This window comes from Lissotriton vulgaris, chromosome 10 (assembly GCF_964263255.1).
Source record: "Lissotriton vulgaris chromosome 10, aLisVul1.2, whole genome shotgun sequence".
NCBI classification, from domain to species: domain Eukaryota; kingdom Metazoa; phylum Chordata; class Amphibia; order Caudata; family Salamandridae; genus Lissotriton; species Lissotriton vulgaris.
In genome coordinates, this window is record NC_141698.1 from 10,409,461 (window position 1) to 10,433,490 (window position 24,030).

The 24,030-nt window shown below is 54.8% G+C and overlaps 1 protein-coding gene across 2 annotated transcripts in view; it reads right to left on the reverse strand.

Annotated features, from left to right (window-relative positions):
- FGD1 (FYVE, RhoGEF and PH domain containing 1) overlaps window positions 1-23,818 on the reverse strand; it is a 221,591-nt gene extending 197,773 nt beyond the window's left edge. The window contains exon 1 of one of the 2 annotated variants that reach the window (XM_086940178.1): window positions 22,528-23,818. In XM_086940178.1, the coding sequence (XP_086796304.1) occupies window positions 22,528-22,663 (136 nt within the window). In that variant the 5' untranslated portion in view covers window positions 22,664-23,818. The remainder of the gene's footprint in view (window positions 1-22,527) is intronic. The other variant, XM_086940179.1, reaches the window with a different exon arrangement.
- Window positions 23,819-24,030: the final 212 nt, after the last annotated feature.

The window sequence follows — 24,030 nt, forward strand, 5'->3', positions numbered from 1 at the left end:
TTGGGTCGGACACTGGTCCCTCCCGTGGACTCCTTCCTTTCTTATCAACTTCACAGGCATTTTTTGATTGTTTAGTCCTGATGAAGATCCCATAACCGGTGTAGGGGATCGAAACGTCGTCGACAAGCTCACCTTAACTCCTACCTTCATTTGAGATCCATGTGGAGCGCAAGATGCTTTTGCTACCATGACTGCTGTTATTTCCTATTGTCACTGATAAGTCACTTTTAAGTGTTATGCCTGTGGTAAGGAAATCTGCTGGTTTCCAGAAACCCCGTCACGTCCTGCTCCCTTTATATGTTTGTGCTTAAATCTTTTGATACTAAATCCCGAGTATTATCCGTTTGGACAGGAATAGACCCATTCCTGATTTGAGTATTGCGGTTATATGTTTGTATTTTTCTTGAAAGGGACGGCTGTCTCTGATAACTTACTACTACCCGGGGTCCCTTCGGACTATAAGGGTCCCCTAGTTCTGTGTTGATGGTTCAAGATCCTCACGTGCGCTTACAAAGCTCTACACAACCAGGACCATCCTACATCAACCCCGCCTCGACTTCCATCTGAAGCAAGACACCCGCGCTCTGCCTCACTCGCCCTCGCTCTGCCTCACTCGCCCGCGCGCTGCCTCACTCGACCGTGCTCTGCCTCACTCGCCCTCGCTTTGCCTCACTCGCCCGCGCTCTGCCTCACTCGCCCGCGCTCTGCCTCACTCGCCCTAGCTCTGCCTCACTCGCCCGCGCTCTGCCTCACTCGCCCGCGCTCTGCCTCACTCGCCCGCGCGCTGCCTCACTCGCCCGCGCTCTGCCTCACTCGCCCGCGCGCTGCCTCACTCGCCCGCACTCTGCCTCACCCGCCCTCGCTCTGCCTCACTCGCCCGCGCTCTGCCTCACTCGCCCGTTCTCTGCCTCACTCGCCCGCGCTCTGCCTCACTCGCCCGCGCTCTGCCTCACTCGCCCGCGCGCTGCCTCACTCGACCGTGCTCTGCCTCACTCGCCCTCGCTTTGCCTCACTCGCCCTAGCTCTGCCTCACTCGCCCGCGCTCTGCCTCACTCGCCCGCGCTCTGCCTCACTCGCCCGCGCTCTGCCTCACTCGCTCTCGCTCTGCCTCACTCGCCCTCGCTCTGCCTCACTCGCCCTCGCTTTGCCTCACTCGCCCTAGCTCTGCCTCACTCGCCCGCGCTCTGCCTCACTCGCCCGCGCTCTGCCTCACTCGCCCGCGCTCTGCCTCACTCGCTCTCGCTCTGCCTCACTCGCCCTCGCTCTGCCTCACTCGCCCTCGCTCTGCCTCACTCGCCCTAGCTCTGCCTCACTCGCCCGCGCTCTGCCTCACTCGCCCTCGCTCTGCCTCACTCGCCTTCGCACCCCCGCATTTGTCGCAGCCACGAGGGGCCACTCATTCTCTTACATGGCTGCCAAGACCTGGAACACCCTGCCCCTCCCCCTCCAAACAGACCCCTCCCTGACGGACTCAGAAGGAACTCAAGGCCGGGATTTTCGATGGAGACACAGCGCCCTCAGCGCCCAGATACCCCTGGGGTGACAGTGCAGCGCTTTACAAATACTGATTAACTGATTGATTGAAGTGGGGTATGGGGGGCATCACTTTTCATTCAAACTCTCAATCCTGCAGGAAGCGGGGGAGTCGGGCCATCGGGGCCGTAAAGCAAAGGACCAAAGTAAAAGTAGTGAAAAATAAGAACAACTTAAAAGGTCCCTTCAGAGTCTGAAAAGGCAGCAGGCTTGAAGGGAAGGTTGGAGCCTGTGGACGTCATGTAGGGCTGGGGCGAAGTCAGTACCGTGTCCATCATAGGCTGATCAAAGACAGCTCTAGGGTCGCGGAGAAGTCACCAGGAACAACCTTTTTTGAGGCAGACGAGCTTTACTTGTGAATGACTCCACCCGACTCTACTTGCCCAGTAAGGGGGTAAGGGCAGGCGTAGGCGCAGTAAGCCCCCCATGGACTGCACACCCCCCCCCCCCCCGGGACACCCGCTGCTGAGGGAACATTTCTTATTTTTGGATCTTGCTTTTCTTACACCAAAAGCTAGATGTGTGTGCAAGCCGATGGGCTAAGTTATGCCTCATTCTCGTGGCCAGTGCTCTCCCCAGTGTAGCGCCTTGAAACTGTCGCTGATGGCAATGGCTGCACTTCCATGTTTCATTACAGTTTCTGAACAGCCAATGAAACCACCCTAAACTGAACTACAAATCCCATGAACAGAAGGGAAACCCGAACCGTCCAATCAGCAGCCTCCACAGGGACCACCAACCCGGAGAGACACCACCATCTCGTTACCTCTTTCTTTGCTGCTCTCAGCTGCAAAATCTGAGCAGCCGCTCCCCCCAGACATGCTTATAGATGTGTCTTCCAAAGCAGCATGAGGTAAAATACATTATACATCCCTGCATTTTGCCCTAGGGGTGCAGAGTCAACTGGGGCTGCAATAAATCCGGGCACAAGACGAGCCCGGACCTATATACATACATGGTTTCCTGGTCATGGATTCTGTGGCAACTCGTAGGGGGCTCCTTTCCCCCATTACCACCATTGGGACGAGTTATTTGATATGTTGCATATTACATTAGGCGATAGGCGATATATGCATTCATACATATACACACACACACACACACATATATTCTGTATATCCGGTCATCATGTCAATATATATATATATATTCACTGAAAAAAACAAAGGTTACTGGAACGTTATAGGTAGGTTCAGGTTTCAGTTGTACAAAGCCAGTAAAATTCTGCAGTTCTCGTTAGCTAAGCTGACTATAACTTGCGCCCCCCGCAATGCACTACTTATGACCTCACATATTACATGGCCAATGGCATCACCAACGAATCCTCAAATGGCATCACTGATGACTTCATCCAGTGACTGTGAGTGTTTTTAAAATGTTTACGAGTGTTAAATATATTTACACCAAGGTGTATTGGTGGATCCGTGGGCGTGAGAGTGCCTGCATGGATGCTTCAGTGGGTGACCGACCGACTGTATAATGGAGTGATTTGGGGTCTTCGTGAATGTATGAGTGTGACTGGTTGTGTGAATGTCTGTATCAGTCTGTCAGTTGATGTCTAAGTGGCTGTATAGATGTGTGAGTGGGTATGTGAGCGGCTGTATGGGTGAGTGATTGTTTATCTGAGTACCTATATGGGTGTCTGGGTGTCTGTGTGGGTGGGTAAATGGGTGTGCAACTGCCTGTATGGATGAGTGAGTGGGTGTGTGAGGGCCTGTATGGGTGAGTGAGTATGTGTATTGATGTGTGGGTGAGTGACTACATGTGTCAGTGGTATGTGGGTGAGTAACTAGGTATGTGAAAGGCAGTATAAGTGAGTGATGGGGTATATGAGTGACTGGGTGAAAGAGTGAATGTGAGAGGGGCTTCATGGGTGAGTGTGTGCTTGTCTCAGTGACTATAGGTGAGTGAGTATGTGTTAGTATCTGTATGCATAAGTAAGTGGGTGTGTGTGTAACTGTGTGGGTGAGTATGTGGCTGTCTGATTGACTGTAAGGATGAGTGAGTAGGTGTGAGAGTAGCTCTATGGGTGTTCGACTCAGTGTGTGAGTGGCTGTATGGGTGTATGAGTGGATATGTCAATGGCTGTATTGGTGAGGGAGTGGTTGTGTGAGTGGCTGTATGGGTGAGTGAGTGGATGTGTGTAGATCTATGAATCAGTGAGTGAGTGTGTAAGTACTGGTGTGGGTCTGTGAATGGGTTTGTGTATGGTTATGTGGGAGTGGGCGTATGAACGGTTCTATGAGGGTGTGAGTGGGTGCGTTAATGATTTTGTGGATGATGTCATCAGTGATGTCAATTGAGCGGACATCAGTGATATCACTGACCATGTCATGAGTGACGTAATATGTGAAGTCATCAGCAGTGCATTGTGGGGGCGTGAGTTATCGTTAGCTCAGTTTACTATAGCTGCTGAATTTCACTGGTTTGTAAGAAAAGCCCCAGGGTGGTGGCGGTCCCTGGGGAAGCAGGGGAGGCAGTGGGGGCCTTCCTCGCATTAATTATTAGTGTAGGTGGCGATCCCTGGGGCATAATAACCCCAGGAGTGGGTTCTTGTGTTATGTTATGTTATGTTATGTTATCTATTTTTTATATAGCGCACGGATGCCGCAGCTAAGAGGCGTCCCGGCGCTTGGAGATCTGAATAACACAACACGAGTAAGAAGGCTAGGCAGGAAACAGACTAGACTGTGGAGAAGAGAAAAGTCTTCAAGGTCTTCCTAAAAAGAAACAGATCTGGGATTGAGCGGAGTGGAGCTGGAAGAGAATTCCAAAGGGCAGCCGCCAGCACTGAGAACGAGCGACCACCCATTCTAGCCCTTTTAAAGCGGGGCACTATGGCGAGGTTTAGTCCACCAGAGCGAAGAGCTCTAGCAGGAGCATAGTGCAGAATAGTCTGTGCAAGGATCGGAGGGGAGGCTAGGTTGAGAATTTTAAAGGTTAAGCAGAGGGCTTTAAACTTAACTCTTTGCTCAATCGGAAGCCAATGAAGATTCCGGATGGTTTGGCGAGCTGAGACAAATTTCGGGAGGCCGACAAGCATCCTAGCAGCCGCGTTCTGAACCCTCTGAAGACGGGACAGTTCGGCCTGATTTAAGCCCAAGAACAGAGAGTTGGCATAGTCCAGTCTGGTAAGAACCAGAGCCTGGACCATAATCTGTCTTGTCTCAGCATCGAAAAATTTAAAAATGGGTCTCAGACCATGCAAAGTACCAAAACATACGCCAGCCACGCGTTTGGTATGGGAAATAAATGAAAGCTTGTCATCGAACCACACCCCAAGGTTTCTGACTTCACTCACAGGGGTAGGCACAGGGCCAAGATCAGTAGGCCACCATTGATCTCCCCATAGACCACTTTCCTTACCGAAAATAATGACCTCGGTCTTAGAGGCATTTAGTTGTAATCGGTTGTCCGCCATCCAGCCAGAGACAGCTTTTAACGCTGACTGGAAGGTGGAGGCGTCCATGTTGGAGTCTCCATTTAGTGCCACCGCCAGCTGCGTGTCATCGGCGTATGACACTAAGGAGAGACCAAAGCTATGGGCTACCTCCGCCAAAGGCTGAACATACAAATTAAATAAAGTGGGGCTAAGAGCCGAACCTTGGGGGACACCCTGAAGAATAGGACGTGAAGCAGAAACAAAAGGGGGGGTGGACACTTTAAAACCTCGATCCTTAAGAAAAGAGCGGAACCACTCGAGTGCCGTCTCTCCGACTCCAGCCTCCATCAGACGATGTAATAAAATCTGATGGGACACCGTGTCAAAGGCGGCACTGAGATCTAAAAGGATCAGTGCCGCCGTCTGACCCTGATCCAACATCTTCCTAATATGTTCCACCACAGCCAAGAGAGCAGTTTCGGTGCTATGACCTGCACGGAATCCGTTCTGGGAAATGTCCAGTAGATTCCGTTCTTGCAGGTAAGCAGATAGAATGCGGTTAGCATGAGCTTCCGCTAGCTTGGCTGGCCAGGGAAGAAGGGAAATGGGCCGGTAGTGTTCTGGTTTAGTCGGGTCGAGGGTAGGTTTCTTAAGGATCGGAATGACCATAGCCTGTTTCCAGGCCTTGGGAACACTGCCGGAACTGAATGATAGGTTGATAAGATCATGCAGGGCAGGATAGCAACATTCAGCAAGTTCCCGGAATTGAGCGGGTCGCAGAGGATCATCCGGAGAACCGGATTTGACTTTTGTTGTCAGAGCTAGAAACTCATCCCAGGTCGGACTGGGGATGGTTAGCAATGATTTAGGAGCCATAGATGTAGGCATTTCCTCCCTGATGGAAAGCTGAGAAAATTATCTGTAAATGGCCTCCACCTTTTCAACAAAAAACGAGGCTAGATCCTCGCAATGTGCCAAGGAGGGCTCAATAGTAGCAATGTCCGTCCTCTTGCTAGTAAGGTCCTTACATACCCTGAAGATGACCTTAGAGGGGTTAGTACTATTTTTTATCTCCTGAGTGTAAAAAGCAGCCCTAGCAGTACAAATGGCCCGATGATACACTCTAGTGCAAGCCCTATAGGCCGCCTTGAGGTCAGTATCATACGCTTTACGCCAAGCGCGTTCTGCTTTTTTACAGGAGACTTTAAGAGCTTTCAGAGATTCATCGTACCAAGGGCTTGGAGGGCTCGATCTGGTCTTACTCCACTTGGCCGGAATGAGCATATCTAAAGATTGATTGAGCCATTCACAGAAAGTATCATAGCCCCGGGAGACTTCAGTAGGAGGTGAAGGATGGTATTTCATCAGTAGCTGATGGAAATGCTCTAAATTTAAATTTCTCCAGGGACGTCTGAAACTGGCTGGAATGTTCTTTTCCGGGAAAGATAGAGTAGTGGCGATACGGATCTCAATCAAATGGTGATCAGTCCATGCCATTGGTCTAGGGGGCAGCACTAAAATATTGGTTACCAGGTTCGTTATAACGGGATCTAATATGTGGCCACCCGTATGGGTTGGTAGTTGAACCAGTTGAGTCATTTGGAGCGCTTCAAGATCCTCCAATAGGGTATGTACCGAGTTGGAGAGTGGAACGTCCATATGAAGGTTAAGATCACCTAAGATTGTAAAATTAGCCGTTTTCAAAGCTAGGGAGGAGATCGCCTCCGGGAGGCTTTGGCGAAAAGCGCCATCGGGGCCAGGGGGCCTGTAGATTAGAAGTCCCGTGAACGTAAAATGGGGATTAACTGAGATGTTACAAAGGGCACTCTCACATCCTGGCAATGAGATGGGTTTCCAAATGCAGGGGTAGCATGATTTCACCGCAACTGCTATACCTCCACCTCTAGCGTTGCGAGGAAGGGAGTGCATAGTATATCCCACAGGCAAGGCTAAGTTCATGACCGCCATGGACTGGTCATGCAGCCAAGTTTCCGTAAAGAAAAAGATGTCCGGAGCCTCGTCCGTTATCAGGGTACAAACTTCAAGAGCGTGGCAAGACAATGATCTGACATTTAAATGAAAGATTTTAAGAGAAGATTGAGTAGATGAAGCTACAGCAGTATCCAGTTTACAGATCGCTACAGGCCTAGCTTGCAAACTCTTAATGGGCAAAGGTAGAGGTAGTTTAAAAGAGCAAGAGGGGCACTGAAAAGGCCCACTAAGAGGATCCAGTGTGCCATGACGGCAGGGTAGTACCTGACTCCGTAGTACATGGATATTCTCAGCAGAATTCATCGTGAGCGGGCCAGAGTCCCCTGCCCTAGCCCTGCCTTAGCGCTGACGGGCGCAGACGGGCAGGACTCTGGCGAGACTCAGGCGTAGCGAAGGCGTGACCGCTACGCTAGACCGCTACGCTACGGGCGAGCATTATATAGGTGACTGGCGGTAACAAGCGCTAGCGCGCTAACCCCCGGTAGGAAGGAACCAGCCTTCCCAAGATGGCGGCGTCGTCACGTCAGAAACCACGTGATGCGGAACCCCAGGAGCCCGGACCCGCTAAGCAGCGGTGCTTGAATTTGTAATTATATGCGGTGAGGGGCCAGGGAGGGTAGCGACAAATAGCCCCCTCCTTTATTTATACAATGCCCCCAGGACCTGGCCCACCCTGGGGCTAATTAATAAACAAGCACGGCAGCCCGCACTTCATTTTTGTTTTGATTTTTGTTGAGATTAGCAGATCTGGCGCAACTTGCGCTGAATAAAAAAAAATGCTTTTAATCCCTGGTGGGGTCTTGTGGGACCCCCCCCCCCCCCGCATCATATCTGGGGGGTCAGGGTATTCCTTCCTTGCCCCGTTTCTTGATTTTTTGTAAACTTTTTTGTGGTACTTCCTGGATGAAGTGTTGGCAGCCAATCACATTTCCATGTGTGGGCAGTGCCCTCATTCCCATCAAACCAGGCAGGGCTGTGAGACCCTCCCCTGGGCACTGCCGTAATCCTCCGTCAGAGCTGGTGAGGGTGTGTGTGTGGTGGGGGCTCCCAGACCCTGCCCTGGGAACTGCTGGATCCCCACGGGCACTGACCTCAGCCCCTATCAGAGCAGGTGGGGGCTCCAAAAAACATGTCTGGGCAGTGCCCTCATCCTCGTCCGACCAGGTGGGGCCGAGACCCTCACCGGGCGCTGCCCTCATTCCCCATCAGAGCAGGTGGCGGGGGGCTCCGAGACCCTCAAATGGGCGCTGTCCTCATTCCCCATCAGAGCAGGTGGGGGCTGAGAGGTGGCACGGTGACGTGGGTATTGGGCAGTGCCAGTGCTGACACCCCGAGCTCTGAAGGGGTGGCCCAGCCCTGGCCCCTGGAGAGCGTGTACCTGCCCCGTCCTGTCCTTCGCTCTATACCGGCCGTCAGCAGGATCCCGGGGGTACCCAGTTCTAGCAGATAGTGGGTGGGTGGGAACTGGTGCACAACTCAGACTCCCCCCCCCCCCCCCCCCCCCCACGGCGACGGTTTCAAGCGCCCTGGGACAGAATGAAGCGCTATAGAACACCAAGACACACAATGTCATATACCTCCCACTTTCAAGAAGGAAAGATCGATGGCCCAATCCTTTTCAGGCAACGCATGAGAATCTGGAACTCACTTCCGCCCCAGCTCCGGACCACCACCTCCCCCCAGGCCTTCAAAATGGACCTCAAAGTTCTCCTCCTTCAGAGACACCTCCAAATCTAATTCACGCCCTCTCCATTCCCTCAAGGAAGATATTTCACTATGGGAAGTTCTGTACTCCAGGCCTGTGGAAGTGCCTTCCCAGGGTGCGCTTGTGTTTGGAGTGTCTGCCCTTTATTGCAGTATTATACCTCTATTTGTATCCAGTATGCTTATGTAACATGCACAATTGTCACTTTTTTCTCATGTAACGTAACGTTTGCTTTTGTAACATGTTCACTTGTAATTTTCTGTTCCTATTGTGAAGCCTCTGACACCTTAGGGTAAAGTCCGCGCGATATAAAACGCATAAATAAATCATGATCCTTCTCTCTCTCGTGTCCGCTCCTTTATTTTCTGACCCCTGCAGCGATTTGAAGTCTCGCAGGGGCCCCATTAAGCGCTATGTAAGCGATTTGTTCTCTTCTGCTAGTTAATAGACCAGGTGTATTCCGCCCCCCCCCCACTTCTTTCAGGATTTATTCAGCCAATCACAGCCCCGGGCAGGCGGCTGCACTTGTGCCGGTCCCAGAGGGGGTGGAAGGCGGCGGGCAGCCTGAATAATGCAGGTGATGGAGGAGGCTTTAAACGTAAGGAGGCAGGCCCCGCCCCCTGGGGGGGGTGGGGGGGGTCACACAGAGGGATACCCCGACCCCAGATCCCACAGAGGCAGCGCCGTCCCCTGGTGGTCACCTCGTCAGGGGTAGTAAACATATAAATGCAATTACAATACAATTGCAAAGAGGCAGCGACCCCCCACTCCTTTGGTGCTCACACAGAAGCTGGCCCCGCCCCCTGCTGGTCACACAGAAGCAGACCCCGCCCCCTGGTGCTCACACGGAAGCTGGCCCGCCCCCTGCTGGTCACACAGAAGCAGACCCCGCCCCCTGCTGGTCACACAGAAGCTGGCCCGCGCCCCCTGGTGGTCACACAGAAGCAGACCCCGCCCCCTGGTGCTCACACGGAAGCTGGCCCCGCCCCCTGGTGCTCACACAGAAGCAGGCCCCGCCCCCTGGTGCTCACACAAGCAGGCCCCGCCCCCTGGTGCTCACACAGAGGCTGGCCTCGCCCCCTGCTGGTCACACAGAAGCTGGCCCCACCCCCTGCTGGTCACACAGAAGCAGACCCCTCCCCCTGGTGCTCACACAGAAGCAGGCCCCGCCCCCTGGTGCTCACACAGAAGCAGGCCCCGCCCCCTGGTGCTCACACAGAAGCAGGCCTCACCCCCTGCTGGTCACACAGAAGCAGACCCCTCCCTCTGCTGGTCACACAGAAGCAGACCTCTCCCCCTGGTGCTCACACAGAAGCAGGCCCCGCCCCCTGGTGCTCACACAGAAGCAGGCCCCGCCCCCTGGTCACAGAAGCAGGCCCCGCCCCCTGGTGGTCACAGAAGCTGGGAAAACAAAATGTGTGTGGAGGGTCGAGGGGAATATTTAACGACCTGTCTGCTCGTACCCCTTCTGTCAAGATTGCAATACACACAACAGAACAGACCAGGTCTAAAAAACGGTGTGTGACTACACCAGTAACTGTGGACTAATGTGGTGCATGTGTGAATGGATGTTGTTGTAAACAAAATTTATTGAAAACAAATTGACAACAAGTAGAAGACAAAGGCTAGAGCAAATCCCATCAGACCACCCTTATGGTGGATTTTACGTCATGTGGGAATTTGCTAATCATACCTTCCGACCATATAGTGCCGGTGCAGGTATGGATAACAGTAATGTAGTCATAATGTACATCCTAAAATGATGTTTAATAGAAAAGTGCAGTGCTCAAGTGATAGTGATAGATCAAATTGACTACACAGACTCTTAAGAACGTTTAGACAAAAGTCCATGTGTCAAGGGTTAAAAACACGCCAAGTAGTACGACTACCCAATGTTAATTGTCTACCAGGAACTTAGAGCTCGTCACAAATTCGGGGGCACCGACGGAGAGAGCGGGCCTCATACTCCCGAGCGGTCGCCGGGTGAGGTGAGGTCTTCACCCACACAAAGCTGGGAAGAAGACATTTGCTCTCCCTCCAGTGGACACTTAAGTATCTAAGTTCCTGGAAGACAATTAACTTTTTTGTAGTACATTCTTAGTATTCTTCACTTTAATGTAGTTGCAGTAGCCATTCTATGTCTAAGGTCCTGAAGAAAGCCGAGGCAATTACCCCTTTGGCTGAAACATGTCGACCGTTCTGCACTGCGCCATTGGGTAGTCGTACTACTTGGCGTGTTTTTAACCCTTGACACATGGACTTTTGTCTAAACGTTCTTAAGAGTCTGTGTAGTCAATTTGATCTATCACTATCACTTGAGCACTGCACTTTTCTATTAAACATCATTTTAGGATGTACATTATGACTACATTACTGTTATCCATACCTGCACCGGCACTATATGGTCGGAAGGTATGATTAGCAAATTCCCACATGACGTAAAATCCACCATAAGGGTGGTCTGATGGGATTTGCTCTAGCCTTTGTCTTCTACTTGTTGTCAATTTGTTTTCAATACATTTTGTTTACAACAACATCCATTCACACATGCACCACATTAGTCCACAGTCACTGGTGGGTCACAGAAGCTGGCCTCCCCCCCTGCTGGTCACACAGAAGCTGGCCCCGCCCCCTGCTGGTCACACAGAAGCAGACCCCTCCCCCTGGTGCTCACACAGAAGCTGGCCCCGCCCCCTGAGGGGTCACACAGAAGCTGGCCCGCCCCCTGAGCGGTCACACAGAAGCTGGCCCCGCCCCCTGCTGGTCACACAGAAGCAGACCCCTCCCCCTGGTGCTCACACAGAAGCTGGCCCCGCCCCCTGAGCGGTCACACAGAAGCTGGCCCCGCCCCCTGGTGCTCACACAGAAGCAGGCCCCGCCCCCTGAGGGGTCACACAGAAGCTGGCCCCGCCCTTTGAGCGGTCACACAGAAGCTGGCCCCGCCCCCTGCTGGTCACACAGAAGCAGCCCCCGCCCCATGGTGCTCACACAGAAGCAGGTCCCGCCCCCTGGTGGTCACAGAAGCTGGCCCGCCCCCTGAGGGGTCACAGAGAATCAGGCCACGCCCCTGGTGGTCACACAGAACCAGGCCCCGCCCTTGGTGGTCACACAGAACCAGGCCCCGCCTCCTGGTGCTCACTCAGAAGCAGGCCCCGCCCCTGAGGGGTCACACAGAATCAGGCCCCGTCCCCTGGTGGTCACACAGAATCAGGCCCGCCCCTAGTGGTCACACGGGCAGGCCCCGCCCCCTGGTGCTCACCCAGAAGCAGGCCCCGCCCCCTGAGGGGTCACACAGAACCAGGCCCCACCCCTGGTGATCACACAGAACCAGGCCCCGCCCTTGGTGGCCACACAGAACCAGGCCCCGCCTCCTGGTGCTCACTCAGAAGCAGGCCCGCCCCCTGAGGGGTCACACAGAATCAGGCCCCGCCCCCTGGTGGTCACACAGAATCAGGCCCCGCCCCTAGTGGTCACACGGGCAGGCCCCGCCCCCTGGTGCTCACCCAGAAGCAGGCCCCGCCCCCTGAGGGGTCACACAGAACCAGACCCCGCCCCTGGTGATCACACAGAAGCAGCCCCCGCCCCATGGTGCTCACACAGAAGCAGGCCCCGCCCCCTGGTGCTCACACAGAAGCAGGCCTCACCCCCTGCTGGTCACACAGAAGCAGGCCTCACCCCCTGCTGGTCACACAGAAGCAGGCCTCACCCCATGGTGGTCACACAGAAGCTGGCCCCGCCCCCTGCTGGTCACACAGAAGCAGACCCCTCCCCCTGGTGCTCACACAGAAGCAGGCCCCGCCCCCTGGTGGTCACAGAAGCTGGCCTTGCCCCCTGCTGGTCACACAGAAGCAGGCCTCACCCCCTGGTGGTCACACAGAAGCTGGCCCCGCCCCCTGCTGGTCACACAGAAGCAGACCCCTCCCCCTGGTGCTCACATAGAAGCAGGCCCCGCCCCCTGGTGGTCACAGAAGCTGGCCCCGCCCCTTGGTGGCCACACAGGAGCAGACCCCACCCCCTAGTGGTCACAGAAGCAGGCCCCGCCCCCTGGTGGTCACAGAAGCAGGCCCACCCCCTGGTGGTCACACAGCAGCAGGCCCCGCCCCCTGGTGGTCACAGAAGCTGGCCCGCCTCCTGGTGGCCACACAGAAGCTGGCCCCGCCTCCTGGTGGCCACACAGAAGCAGGCCCCGCCCCCTGGTGGCCACACAGAAGCAGGCCCCGCCCCCTGGTGCTCACCCAAAAGCAGGCCCCGCCCCCTGAGGGGTCACAGAGAATCAGGCCACGCCCCTGGTGGTCACACAGAATCAGGCCCCGCCCCTAGTGGTCACACGGGCAGGCCCCGCCCCCTGGTGCTCACCCAGAAGCAGGCCCCGCCCCCTGAGGGGTCACACAGAACCAGGCCCCGCCCCTGGTGATCACACAGAACCAGGCCCCGCCCTTGGCGGCCACACAGAACCAGGCCCCGCCTCCTGGTGGTCACACAGAATCAGGCCCCGCCCCCTGAGGGGTCACACAGAATCAGGCCCCGCCCCCTGGTGGTCACACAGAATCACATCCCGCCCCTGGTAGTCACACGGGCAGGCCCCGCCCACTGGTGCTCACCCAGAAGCAGGCCCCGCCCCCTGAGGGGTCACACAGAACCAGGCCCCGCCCCTGGTGATCACACAGAATCAGGCCCCGGCCCTAGTGGTCCTGCCCCGGATCACCGGCTGCTGGCGATACAGTCACTTCAAGGCCCTCCCTCATGGATGAGGTTCTTGTAGCGCCTCGCCGGAGCCGGAGTCCACATTGGCGCTTCCTTACCTACCAGCCGGCCTCCCAGAACCTCTCTCGCTGTGTAAAGATACAAGAAGCGTGGGGGAAGGGTTCACTCTAGGCAGAGCGGCCCTGATCCTGCACTCCTGCGTCACCGGAGGTTGGAGGACGTGCTCGGGTCAAAGGTCAGCCCCACAGTGGCAGAGCAGGGGTCCCTGACATTAACCCTCCTTCAAGCAATGGACGCAGCCCCGGGCCACTGGTATGGTCTTGAAATACAGCTGCAATCCCAGCCCAGCGGCCCTCAAGCCTCTCGGCCCGGTGCAACTGCACCACTTGCACCATTGATAGCCACGCCCGAAAACGTTGGGGAAGACTGCATTGCCCCCTGACCCACCGGAGTTTGTGGGAGCACCGAGCACCCCGCTACCTCTGCTACCAGGGAAAATATATGAACATTCCCAACCAACAAGAACCTAAAGTTCAGTCCTCCTTACAGGCGCTATTTAGGCGCTATGTCTGTGTCGTAGCTCCCTCGTATCCGATCAGGTGCGCCTGACGAGGGCCCCGTCACAGGGGCCCACAGAGGCCTCTATGGAACCGGGCCCCTTCCAGGCAGAAACCATCACCTGTCACCAGGGAATCTAAGGGGGGTGAAAAAACGAGGGGTCTCTCGAAGGGGCGTGGTGGATGTAATTAGGGCGTGGCTTAAAAAGCAATCTAAAAATCTGTCCTTCGCTCAGTGTCCCCCCCCCCCACCCCACTGGTAATTTGCTGCTTCTGCCATTGAGTCCAGATATGTAAAGCATGTAACATTACACCTACAACAAGGGGAAACAACCTTTACAACGCAACTATTACATCGCACTACATTTACAACGCAGTCATTACATCGCAACATCCTTTACAACACATGTCACTACTACGCATCCATTACATTGCATGTCACTGCAACGTATGACGCTACATTGCATGTCACTACAACGCAGGCATTACATAGCATGTCATTACAACGCATTCCATTACAACGTATAGAACCTCCTACACTATCCAGCACTTACCCTACTGTTGCACCCCCGGGAGTTAGAATAGTAATTTTTACTCCTACACTATCCAACACTTACCTTAAATGCAATGTAATGGTATGCGTTGTAATGGTATGCGTTGTAATGGTATGCGTTGTAATGGTATGCGTTGTAGAGGTATAATGTGATGTAATGGAATGCGTTGTAAATGTAGTTTTAGAAAATTTGTTGTAGTGGTATGCGATGTAAATGTATGCATTGTAAAGGATGTTGCGATGTAAAAACTGCGTTGTACAGGCATGCGTTGTAAATGTATGCGTTGTAACGTCATACATTCACAACAATTTGCCAATGGTTGTTAGTTGCATAAGCTTAATAAGCAGACACTTTGGCTTCCTTGCATATAATATTGAAAATGTTTCTGTTGTGAAATGCTGAGACTGTGAACGAACTACAAGGAGCCTCTTTGGTGTGACATCACAGGCTGTGAAGGGGGGGGGGCTGCTGAGGGCAGAAATGGAGAGCCTGATAGGGACCCGTCTCAGCGCCTGAGCACCGGCAGGACCCGGCCCACTTCAAGCCCTGCCTGTGACCTCGGAGGGCCCTCAGTGTCCAGACATTGCTGAGAGCTTGTAATCTCCAGAGATAACAACCCCCTTGGGCGGCGGGCCCCCACCACATTATTCTATTCATAGCACCCTGTCTTCTAAGCGCTATGGGGCTTCTTAGAATCGAACCTCTGGACCGGAAGGTGCCAGAACCTTACTTTATATCCTGTTTCACTCAGGGCCGGCTTTAGGGCATTGCAACTGGTGCAGCCACACCGGGCGCTGACCTGTGAAGGGGGTGCTGACCTCAGGGGAGCGCGGTGTTTAGCAACAACTTATAATTAGAGAGAAGAGGGGCACTTGTGCCCGGTGGTCGTGAGAGAACCCGAGAAGGCGGTCATGGTGTGGGGCGCCCCCAGCGCCAGAGCCGGCCCTGGTCACTGTAGCTGCCCCTGTTCGCTCAAATGCCGACACATTCCGGTTGAAGGAGACCTGAACTTACGGGGAGTTATTACCGAGTCAAACCTGTCGCCGCAGGCAGGGACAGGCTACAAGAAGGCTGGTATTTACCCTACTACACCTAGCACTAACGACAAGGAGCTGTAACCAGTTTTATTCCTGCTTCGTAAACACGGCCTGGGTGTTCTGCCCCCACCACCCCATTCAGGGAAGTTGTAATGAGGCGGTAACTATGGTAATGACGCAGAGCAGCGGCAGGCTATACGTCCAGGGCCCCGCGGGAGGTCTGAGGCGTGAACTGGTGCATAATAGTGAACACTGGAGTTGGTGAGAGACCCCCTCTGAGGACTGCCGAGGGTCCTGTATCTGAGGGGCTTCCATGGAGCACAACACACCGCTGCTGACATGCTGCTGCTGACACTGCTGCTGATACACCACTGCTGACACGCCGCTGCTGACAGTTCGGGCTGGACTGTTCCCATTGGGCGCAGGGTCAAGACTGATTTGCATATGGCTGGGTCCAAACTGGAATGGCATGGTGAGATGGATTTAGGCCAGATCTCTGTACTGGGGTAAATGTATGACATTATTCAGCCTTCTGTCCATCAACTGTTTTTTTGCATTTGGCACACCACTGCTGACACACCACTGCTAGGCCCCACTATGATGACAGACCACAACTGTGTGCCGACGGAGGCGAGTGGGCAGCAGGTAAAGAAAATGGGGAGGTCGGTGACTCAGGTGGGGTCAGTGGTTCAGGTAGAGTCAGTGGGGGGTCGGTGGTTCAGGTAGAGTCAGTCGGGGGTTGGTGGTTCAGGTAGAGTCAGTGGGGGTGTCGGTGGTTCAAGTAGAGTCAGTGGGGTGTTGGTGGTTCAGGTAGAGTCAGTGGGGGGTCGGTGGTTCAGGTAGAGTCCGTGGGGGGGTCAGTGGTTCAGGTAGAGTCGGTGGGGGGTCGGTGGTTCAGGTAGAGTCAGTGGGGGGGTCGGTGGTTCAGGTAGAGTCAGTGGGGGGTCGGTGGTTCAGGCAGAGTCATTGGGGGGGTCAGTGGTTCAGGTAGAGTCAGTTGGGGGTAGGTGGTTCAGGTAGAGTCAGTCGGGGGTCGGTGGTTCAGGTAGAGTCAGTGTGGGGTCGGTGGTTCAGGTAAAGTCAGTGGGTGGGGTCGGTGGTTCAGGTAGAGTCAGTGGGGGGTCGGTGGTTTAGGTAGAGTCAGTGGGGGGTCGGTGGTTCAGGTAGAGTCAGTCGGGGGGGTCGGTGGTTCGAGTAGAGTCAGTGGGGTGTCAGTGGTTCAGGTAGAGTCAGTGGGGGTTTGGTGGTTTAGTTAGAGTCAGTGGGGGGTCGGTGGTTTAGGTAGAGTCAGTGGGGGGTCGGTGGTTCAGGTAGAGTCAGTGGGGGGTCGGTGGTTCGAGTAGAGGCAGTGGGGTGTCAGTGGTTCAGGTAGAGTTGGTGGGGGGTCGGTGGTTCAGGTAGAGTCAGTGGGGGGGTCGGTGGTTCAGGTAGAGTCGGTGGGGGGTCGGTGGTTCAGGTAGAGTCAGTGGGGGGGTCGGTGGTTCAGGTAGAGTCAGTTGGGGGTAGGTGGTTCAGGTAGAGTCAGTCGGGGGTCAGTGGTTCAGGTAGAGTCAGTGTGGGGTCGATGGTTCAGGTAAAGTCAGTGGGGGGGGTCGGTGGTTCAGGTAGAGTCAGTGGGGGGGTCATGGTTTAGGTAGAGTCAGTGGGGGGTCGGTGAGTCAGGTAGAGTCAGTGGGGGGGTCGGTGTATCGAGTAGAGTCAGTAGGGTGTCAGTGGTTCAGGTAGAGTCAGTGGGGGTTCGGTGGTTTAGTTAGAGTCAGTGGGGGGTCGGTGGTTTAGGTAGAGTCAGTGGGGGGTCGGTGGTTCAGGTAGAGTCAGTGGGGGGGTCGGTGGTTCGAGTAGAGTCAGTGGGGTGTCAGTGGTTCAGGTAGAGTCAGTGGGGGTTCGGTTGTTTAGTTAGAGTCAGTGGGGGGTCGGTGGTTCAGGTAGAGTCAGTGGGGAGTCGGTGGCCGGTAGGTGGTCTTCGCCGTGACTCTAGGGCAGGCCGGTGCCATTGAGGTAAAACGCAGAGCATGGGCAGCGAGTCTATAAACCCGTTGGCACGCTCTGGTGCCTACTTCTACCCACTCACTTCTGCCCACATGAAGCAACCTATGGGTCTCCACAGAAGGTGCTGACGTTGACGTATGACGCATCTCTATGGGGAGTGGCTTTCGCCCAACTGTGTGACTAAAAGAAGAACGTGGGGGGAGGCCCTACTGATCCATTTCCCCTCCCCACCCATCATCATGGATTTAGGTGCATATTAACATAAACATAAACACTGGCCACTAATGGAGGCAGGTGCCCAGTTCAAAGTTATCAAAGTCAGAGGTCTGCGGACGAGATCGATACCATAAATAAAAGTGGGACCTGGAACTGCCAGAGACAAAGTAGGGAACTTGCGTTTCAGAGAGCTAAAGATCCTCACTCAGATGATGCCTTCAAGGTGTCAAGCCATTCAGATGCGACCTCTGGCAAGTCGAAAAACCTGGTTTTGCCATTAATCTCCACACGCAAACGGGCAGGGAAGAGCATGGCATACTTAAGCCCCTTTTCGCACAGTCGTCTCTTGACATCCAAGAAGGAGCGTCGGCGTATTTGCACTACGTGAGTGAAGTCAGGAAAAAAGGAGATTTCAGAGTTGTCCAGTTGGACCGGCGGGGCGACCCTGGCTGCCTGAAGGATGGTGTCTCTGTCTCTATAGTTCAGCAGTCTGGCCAAGATTGGACGAGGTGTAGCACCCGGCCAATGTGCGGTGGTTCAACAACAAACAGCGTGGACAGTCCCTTCGGCTGCAGTTTCGTGGTGATCCGAATTTCTATGAACAGGTTGACTGCAGGTCCCTCCGCGTTCTCTGGCACTCCAAGGACGCAGAAGTTATTGCGTCGCAAGCGCCCCTCATAGTCATCCAGCTTGTCTTCAGCAAATCGTCGGAACGACTGAAGCTCCTTTACGTCGGTCTGTAGTTGCAAGGTATCTTCCAACAGACTGGCATTGGTGAGTTTCAGCTGTTTGACCTTTCCCCAATTTTTATCAAGGTCCGCCCAGATCAGTGTCATCTCAGTTGAAAGGGTGTTGATGGACGTGCGAACCCCGGTTATTGCTGCCATAAGGTCTTTCATTGTGGGCTCCGGGGGATCTGGCTCTGTACTGCCAGTCCGTTTGTCGCCAGCTCCTTTCCTGTCAGGGAGGTCTGCCTTCGGGCAAGTATATTGGTCCAGTCTGCTCTGTTGGGAGGCCTTTGCGCCCTTCGCGTTGGACATGGCGAGGGTGAATGAGTTCACAAAGTGAGGGAGGCACGGGCAGGCAAGCGTGACCAGGAACCGATACACCAATGTTAGCGCAAGGCAGTGGTGACAAGTCACTTCAGGCTCGGCCCCTGGCGCATCGGGCTCAATTTATTGGGGTCCAGTTGTGCTCCCCTTTGGTGCTTATCGTCTCAGTATTCTCCCTCCTCTACACTGCAGTGGCTCCCCCAACCACGGGGAGCGAGTCAGTCGAAGACGGCGAGGTGATCGCGTTAAGAAATGTGTGTGGCGCAGGTCCGGCACTGGTGGAAAGGGGCACGGACCAGAGAATGCAGGATTCAGAGGGAGGCAGCACCAGGGGCCCCCAGTCGTCAGATAAGACAATGCTCTTTGGGCGATGGGGATGCAGGAGCACCCAGGCCGCTCACCTACTTATAGGCTTCCTTGAGGACACGATGTCTGCGGCAGCAAGTAGTATCTTCAGGGAGGAGGGGGGGGAGGGTTCGCGAGCCACTGGATCACGGGCCACGAGGTTCGTGGTTAGATCCCCCTCCAGGCGTCCCTCACATCCCGGTCGGCACTCCGACAGGTCCTCAGGCACAGGCGACGTCTTTGCAGCAGCGTCAGCCACACACAGCGCCGGTCCGCTCAGCAGGGGAAGCGGGCCGTCCCCAGCACCGTCGCGGCCCGAGCAGGTCCGCCGCGAGGCCCAGTCCCGCAAAGCACACAGTCCAGTCAGCGCCGCAACCTGGCATCGGGAGTCCAGCGCCGTCTCCGAGGAATCAAAGGTAGGCCACCAGGAAGAAAGACACTTGGCGGCTGGATGGGGCTCCGGGGATGGGGAGGGGGCACGCCGGCACCCTCAGCACACAAGGCGGCAGGCTCTGCAAGTCCAGGCCCCGGCTTACACGCTCAGAAGGCCACAGGATTGAAGTACGGGTAAGTCGGGCCCCCGGTGTACGTTTTCGTCCCTAGCAACATCGTTGGGCACCGCTCACCTTAAGGCACGAAGATCTGCACCTATAATGCGGATTAGTGTTACGGATATTTGGGTTGGATCGGAGGGCTACGGAGGAACTCTAGCAAGCGGCCATCCTGGTGCGCCATGTAGCCACGCCCCTACGGGTTCCTATTTCGATAAATGATTAAATTGTTTCAAAGCCCTGATGAAGCAACCATTGTTTGTACGTGTTTCACTATTAATTCAAAATTAGGCTCTTCTTATACCTTATTATAAAGTCAATCAAATAAGGACTTCTCTAATTGACATTACAAAGGGCCCTCTAAACTCGCAAGTCTAAGTTGCGAGTGTATGTTGACAGAATTATAATGCGAGAAGCTGCCATAATATTCAGACATGGTTTAAGACGAATTTCAGTGGCGGAGGAGCGTTGCCCTACTGACTCAGAGCCAGCAGCTAAAAAATGAAATGATATCTTACTACTGTTTTCTTTTTTAGCTGGTGGCTCTGAGCTAGTATGTGCAGGGAGTGGCAGGAGGGCAACAGGAGGGGGAAGGAGGAGTGGAGTGTACTTGTAAGTGTGCATGTCCGTTTGGCCGGCCGTCTCAGGCCGGCCAAACTGACATGCACACTTTGCTTTCTCGAAACCGGCTGTATTACACAGCCGAGTTTGAGAAACAGCACAGACTCCCTGTGCCTGAGTGAGCATCTTTTCAGTCTGCTCAGGCCAATCCCCATGCTGCTCTCATGCTTGAGAGCAGCATGGGATTGGATGGGGAGTCGTTAATGCTGCCCCAGGGACTGCTGGGAGCAGCAGAGCTGTAGCGAGAGGCGAGGCAGCCGTCATCATCAGGTAAGTTTTTTTTTATTCATCCCCTGTGTGCTCCCCACTGCACTTCCCCTGTGCCCCATCCACCCGGCCCCCCACTTTTAAATTATATTTGCCGCCACTGGTGGTGAGGAACAGTATAATTGAGCCTGTTGATGCATCAGAATGGTTTTCACTCTTCATGTTTACCGAAAAAATTGATGGACATTGTAGATTTTGTGTAGATCTCAAAAGTTTAAATCAAAACACAGTCATGGATGGGTTTTACTGCCTCAGAAATGAATTTGTACTGGTAATCAATTGAGTAAAGATTCTCATGCACCTACATTTATCATCTGCATACTAATAAATGTGTTTGCATCCCTCTTCCAAGGCACGGACTGCTTTTATCAAATTGAAAGTAATTGAATTTACTCGTCTACTATTTGGTTGATATCTTCCACCAGCATCTTGTAGAGAAACCTCTCAGGGGGGCATTCAAATGTGCTCCTCGTAGTTCGGAGAAGACATCTCGGTGTAGGGAGTAGAACAGAAAACAAGTATGATGAAGTCTTGTTGAGAGTATTGAATAGCCTGATAGTTGTAGGACTAACTCCAGAGAAAGAGAGAAATGCAAATTTATGATGAGGGAACTAGAAAATGTAGGTTACAACATTTGCGATAAAGGGGCGATACCCAAGGAAGATTAGTATGGATGATCAGAGTGGCTCCGACCCTACCAGTTGAGATTGCCTATGGACCTTGTTGAATCGTACACTACCTTTGTAGAATATGTTGCTAATAAAGTTGTTGAGCAATGAGGGGGGCGGGGAGTTCTATTTGAGTGAGCAACAAACAATTTCGAAATAACAAAAAAAGAAATGCCAAGTATTTAGAGAGCATTTGACATGAAACTGTAAAATAAATTGATGGTTGATGTCAGTGCCCGAGGCTTGGGGCGACTTGAACACAGGTTTAAGGCTGCCAAGAACAGCCTGTGGCATTATCTTGCAGGTCACTAAGTAGCAGTGAATGCCAGTTTCCAGTTAGTCGAAGGGGGGCTTTGAAGAGAAAAAAACTACGAGTTTTCCTGCATGGTGTGGGGGGAGAGCAGGAGCGGGCGTGCGAAGAGCACGTGCAGAATGAGCATACTTAGATGAGTGAACTAAGGATGCACCGAGGAGCGAGGCCAGCCCGCAGGGTTTCATAGGATAGCCTACGGGTTCATGCACGCGCTGCTGAGATCATTGGGACGTGCGGGTCACGGGTTCAAACCCCCGCCCGCCGGCTCAAATCAGCTTTACAACCTTTCATTTGGTTAATAACGCCTACTTAGTGCTATGAAATGGGAGGCTCTGCTACCAGCGCTACACAGAAGGGAATAAAAGGGAAAAAAGATAGCTTGATGATGGCAGCTGGTTTGCACTAAGACCTCTCTGTGAAAATCAATTCAGAAATTCCCAGGACAAATCCTTTTCTTGGGTCAAGAAGGCCGTGAATTTCAAACATCAGCTCCAATGGTATCTACAGCCGCAGACACAGCTCTCCCGACACGTGTTTCGCTCAGACTGACCCATCGGCTCAGGTGACTCGGGGCATCCATTGCAGCCAGGGCAAAGGTCAGGTTCGTTGGAGTCCACGTCACGCCACCCTTAGAGGACCTAAACATAAACACACGTGCCCATGGATGGTGACAGGCCCAAGAGGGGGGGCGGGGGGAACCCCAGAGGTGAAGGGGGGGGTACCCCAGAGGTGGAGGGGGGGGCACCCCAGAGGTGGAGGGGGGGGGCACCCCAGAGGTGGAGGGGGGGGCATCCCAGAGGTGGAGGGGAGGGGGCACCCCAGAGGTGGAGGGGGGGGGCACCCCAGAGGTGGAGGGGGGGCACCCCAGAGGTGGAGGGGAGCTCCTGGTGGTTTCTTATAATATTTGAGCTGGGGATGGGGCGCGGGCGGGCTCAGCCTGAGCGAAACACGTGTCGGCGGCTCCTGATGGAGAAATAACATGCTCTGGCGTCACTGGGTACCACAAACTCACAATATATTATTTCTCGCTGGCATCCTTACCGTGTCTGTGCGGCGGGGGCGGGGGCGGTGGCGGCTCTGCCCCCGGGCGGCAGGAAGGGCGCCTGGCCTGGTGCTCCGGGGGGCTGCCAGGGGGGCAGCTCGCCGGCCCCATCCTCCGGGGGCTGTTCAGCTGCATCCTTGAGGGTGAAGGGGGCACAAAGACCACCAGAATCAGAGCCTCTCCGGGGCGGCCCCCGCGGCTGCAGAAGCCCCCCCAGAGTCCAGGCTGTAAGCCCCCCCCAGCAGTCTGCGGGTCGAGAGCTCCATGGACACAGGGTGGCGATGGGGGCCGGGTCAGAGGTCACGCCGCTCCTGGTGAGGTCTGGGGGGTCTAGGCCTGGGTCAGAGGTCACGCCGCTCCTGGTGAGGTCTGGGGGTGCCGAGGCCTGGGGTCAGAGGTCAGTCCAGGGCGAGGCCTCGACAGGTCACCTCCTGGTTAATGTGGGGTCCGTGGCGAAGCCCTTTGGAGAGATGGGGGGGCCTTGGCTACCGAGGAACGGGGGGCAGGCCCCAGAAGGGACCCGAGCTGGCGAGCGCCCCCAAAGGACCCCCACAGCGGGCCCGGAGGTGGTGTAGCTCCGTCTGAGCCAATCAGTTAAACTTGGTGCCTGCTGTAGCGCCTCGAGGCCTCAGTCACACCTCGAAGAGAGGAGCCCGGACTCTACAAACAGAGCGGAGATGGGGTCACTCCGAAGCGCAGAGCAGGGGCAGCCCCCCCCTCCCCCGGTATCAGCCGCCTGCGGCCCGGGGGCTTTCACAACAAAGGGGGGCAGTTGCACCCGTGTCAGACGCCAGCTCCCGGTGCCACAGCTCCTCAGAGGCACAGCTCCTCGGTGGCACAGCTCCTCAGAGGCACAGCTCCCCAGAATCACAGCTCCTCAGAGCCACAGCTCCCCAGAATCACAGCTCCTCAGAGCCACAGCTCCCCAGAATCACAGCTCCTCAGAGGCACAGCTCCCCAGAATCACAGCTCCTCAGAGCCACAGCTCCCCAGAATCACAGCTCCTCGGAGGCACAGCTCCCCAGAACCACAGCTCCTCTAATCCACAGCTCCCCAGAGTCACAGATCCCCAGAGCCACAGCTCCTCGGTGGCACAGCTCCTCTAATCCACAGCTCCCCAGAGGCACAGCTCCTCGGAGGCATAGCTCCCGGCGTCAGAGGCACAGCTTCCCAGAGTCACAGCTCCTCGATGTCACAGCTCCTCAGAGGCACAGCTCCCCAGAGCCATAGCTCCTTGGTGGCACAGCTCCTCTAATCCACAGCTCCTCAGAGGCACAGCTCCTCGGTGGTACAGCTCCTCTAATCCACATCTCACCAGAGGCACAGCTCCCAGAGTCACAGCTCCTCAGAGGCACAGCTCCTCAGAGACACAGCTCCTCAGAGACACAGCTCCTGGCGTCAGAGGCACAGCTCCCCAGAGCCACAGCTCCTCAGAGGCACAGCTCCTCGGTGTTACAGCTCCTCAGAGGCACAGCTCCTCAGAGACACAGCTCCTGGCGTCA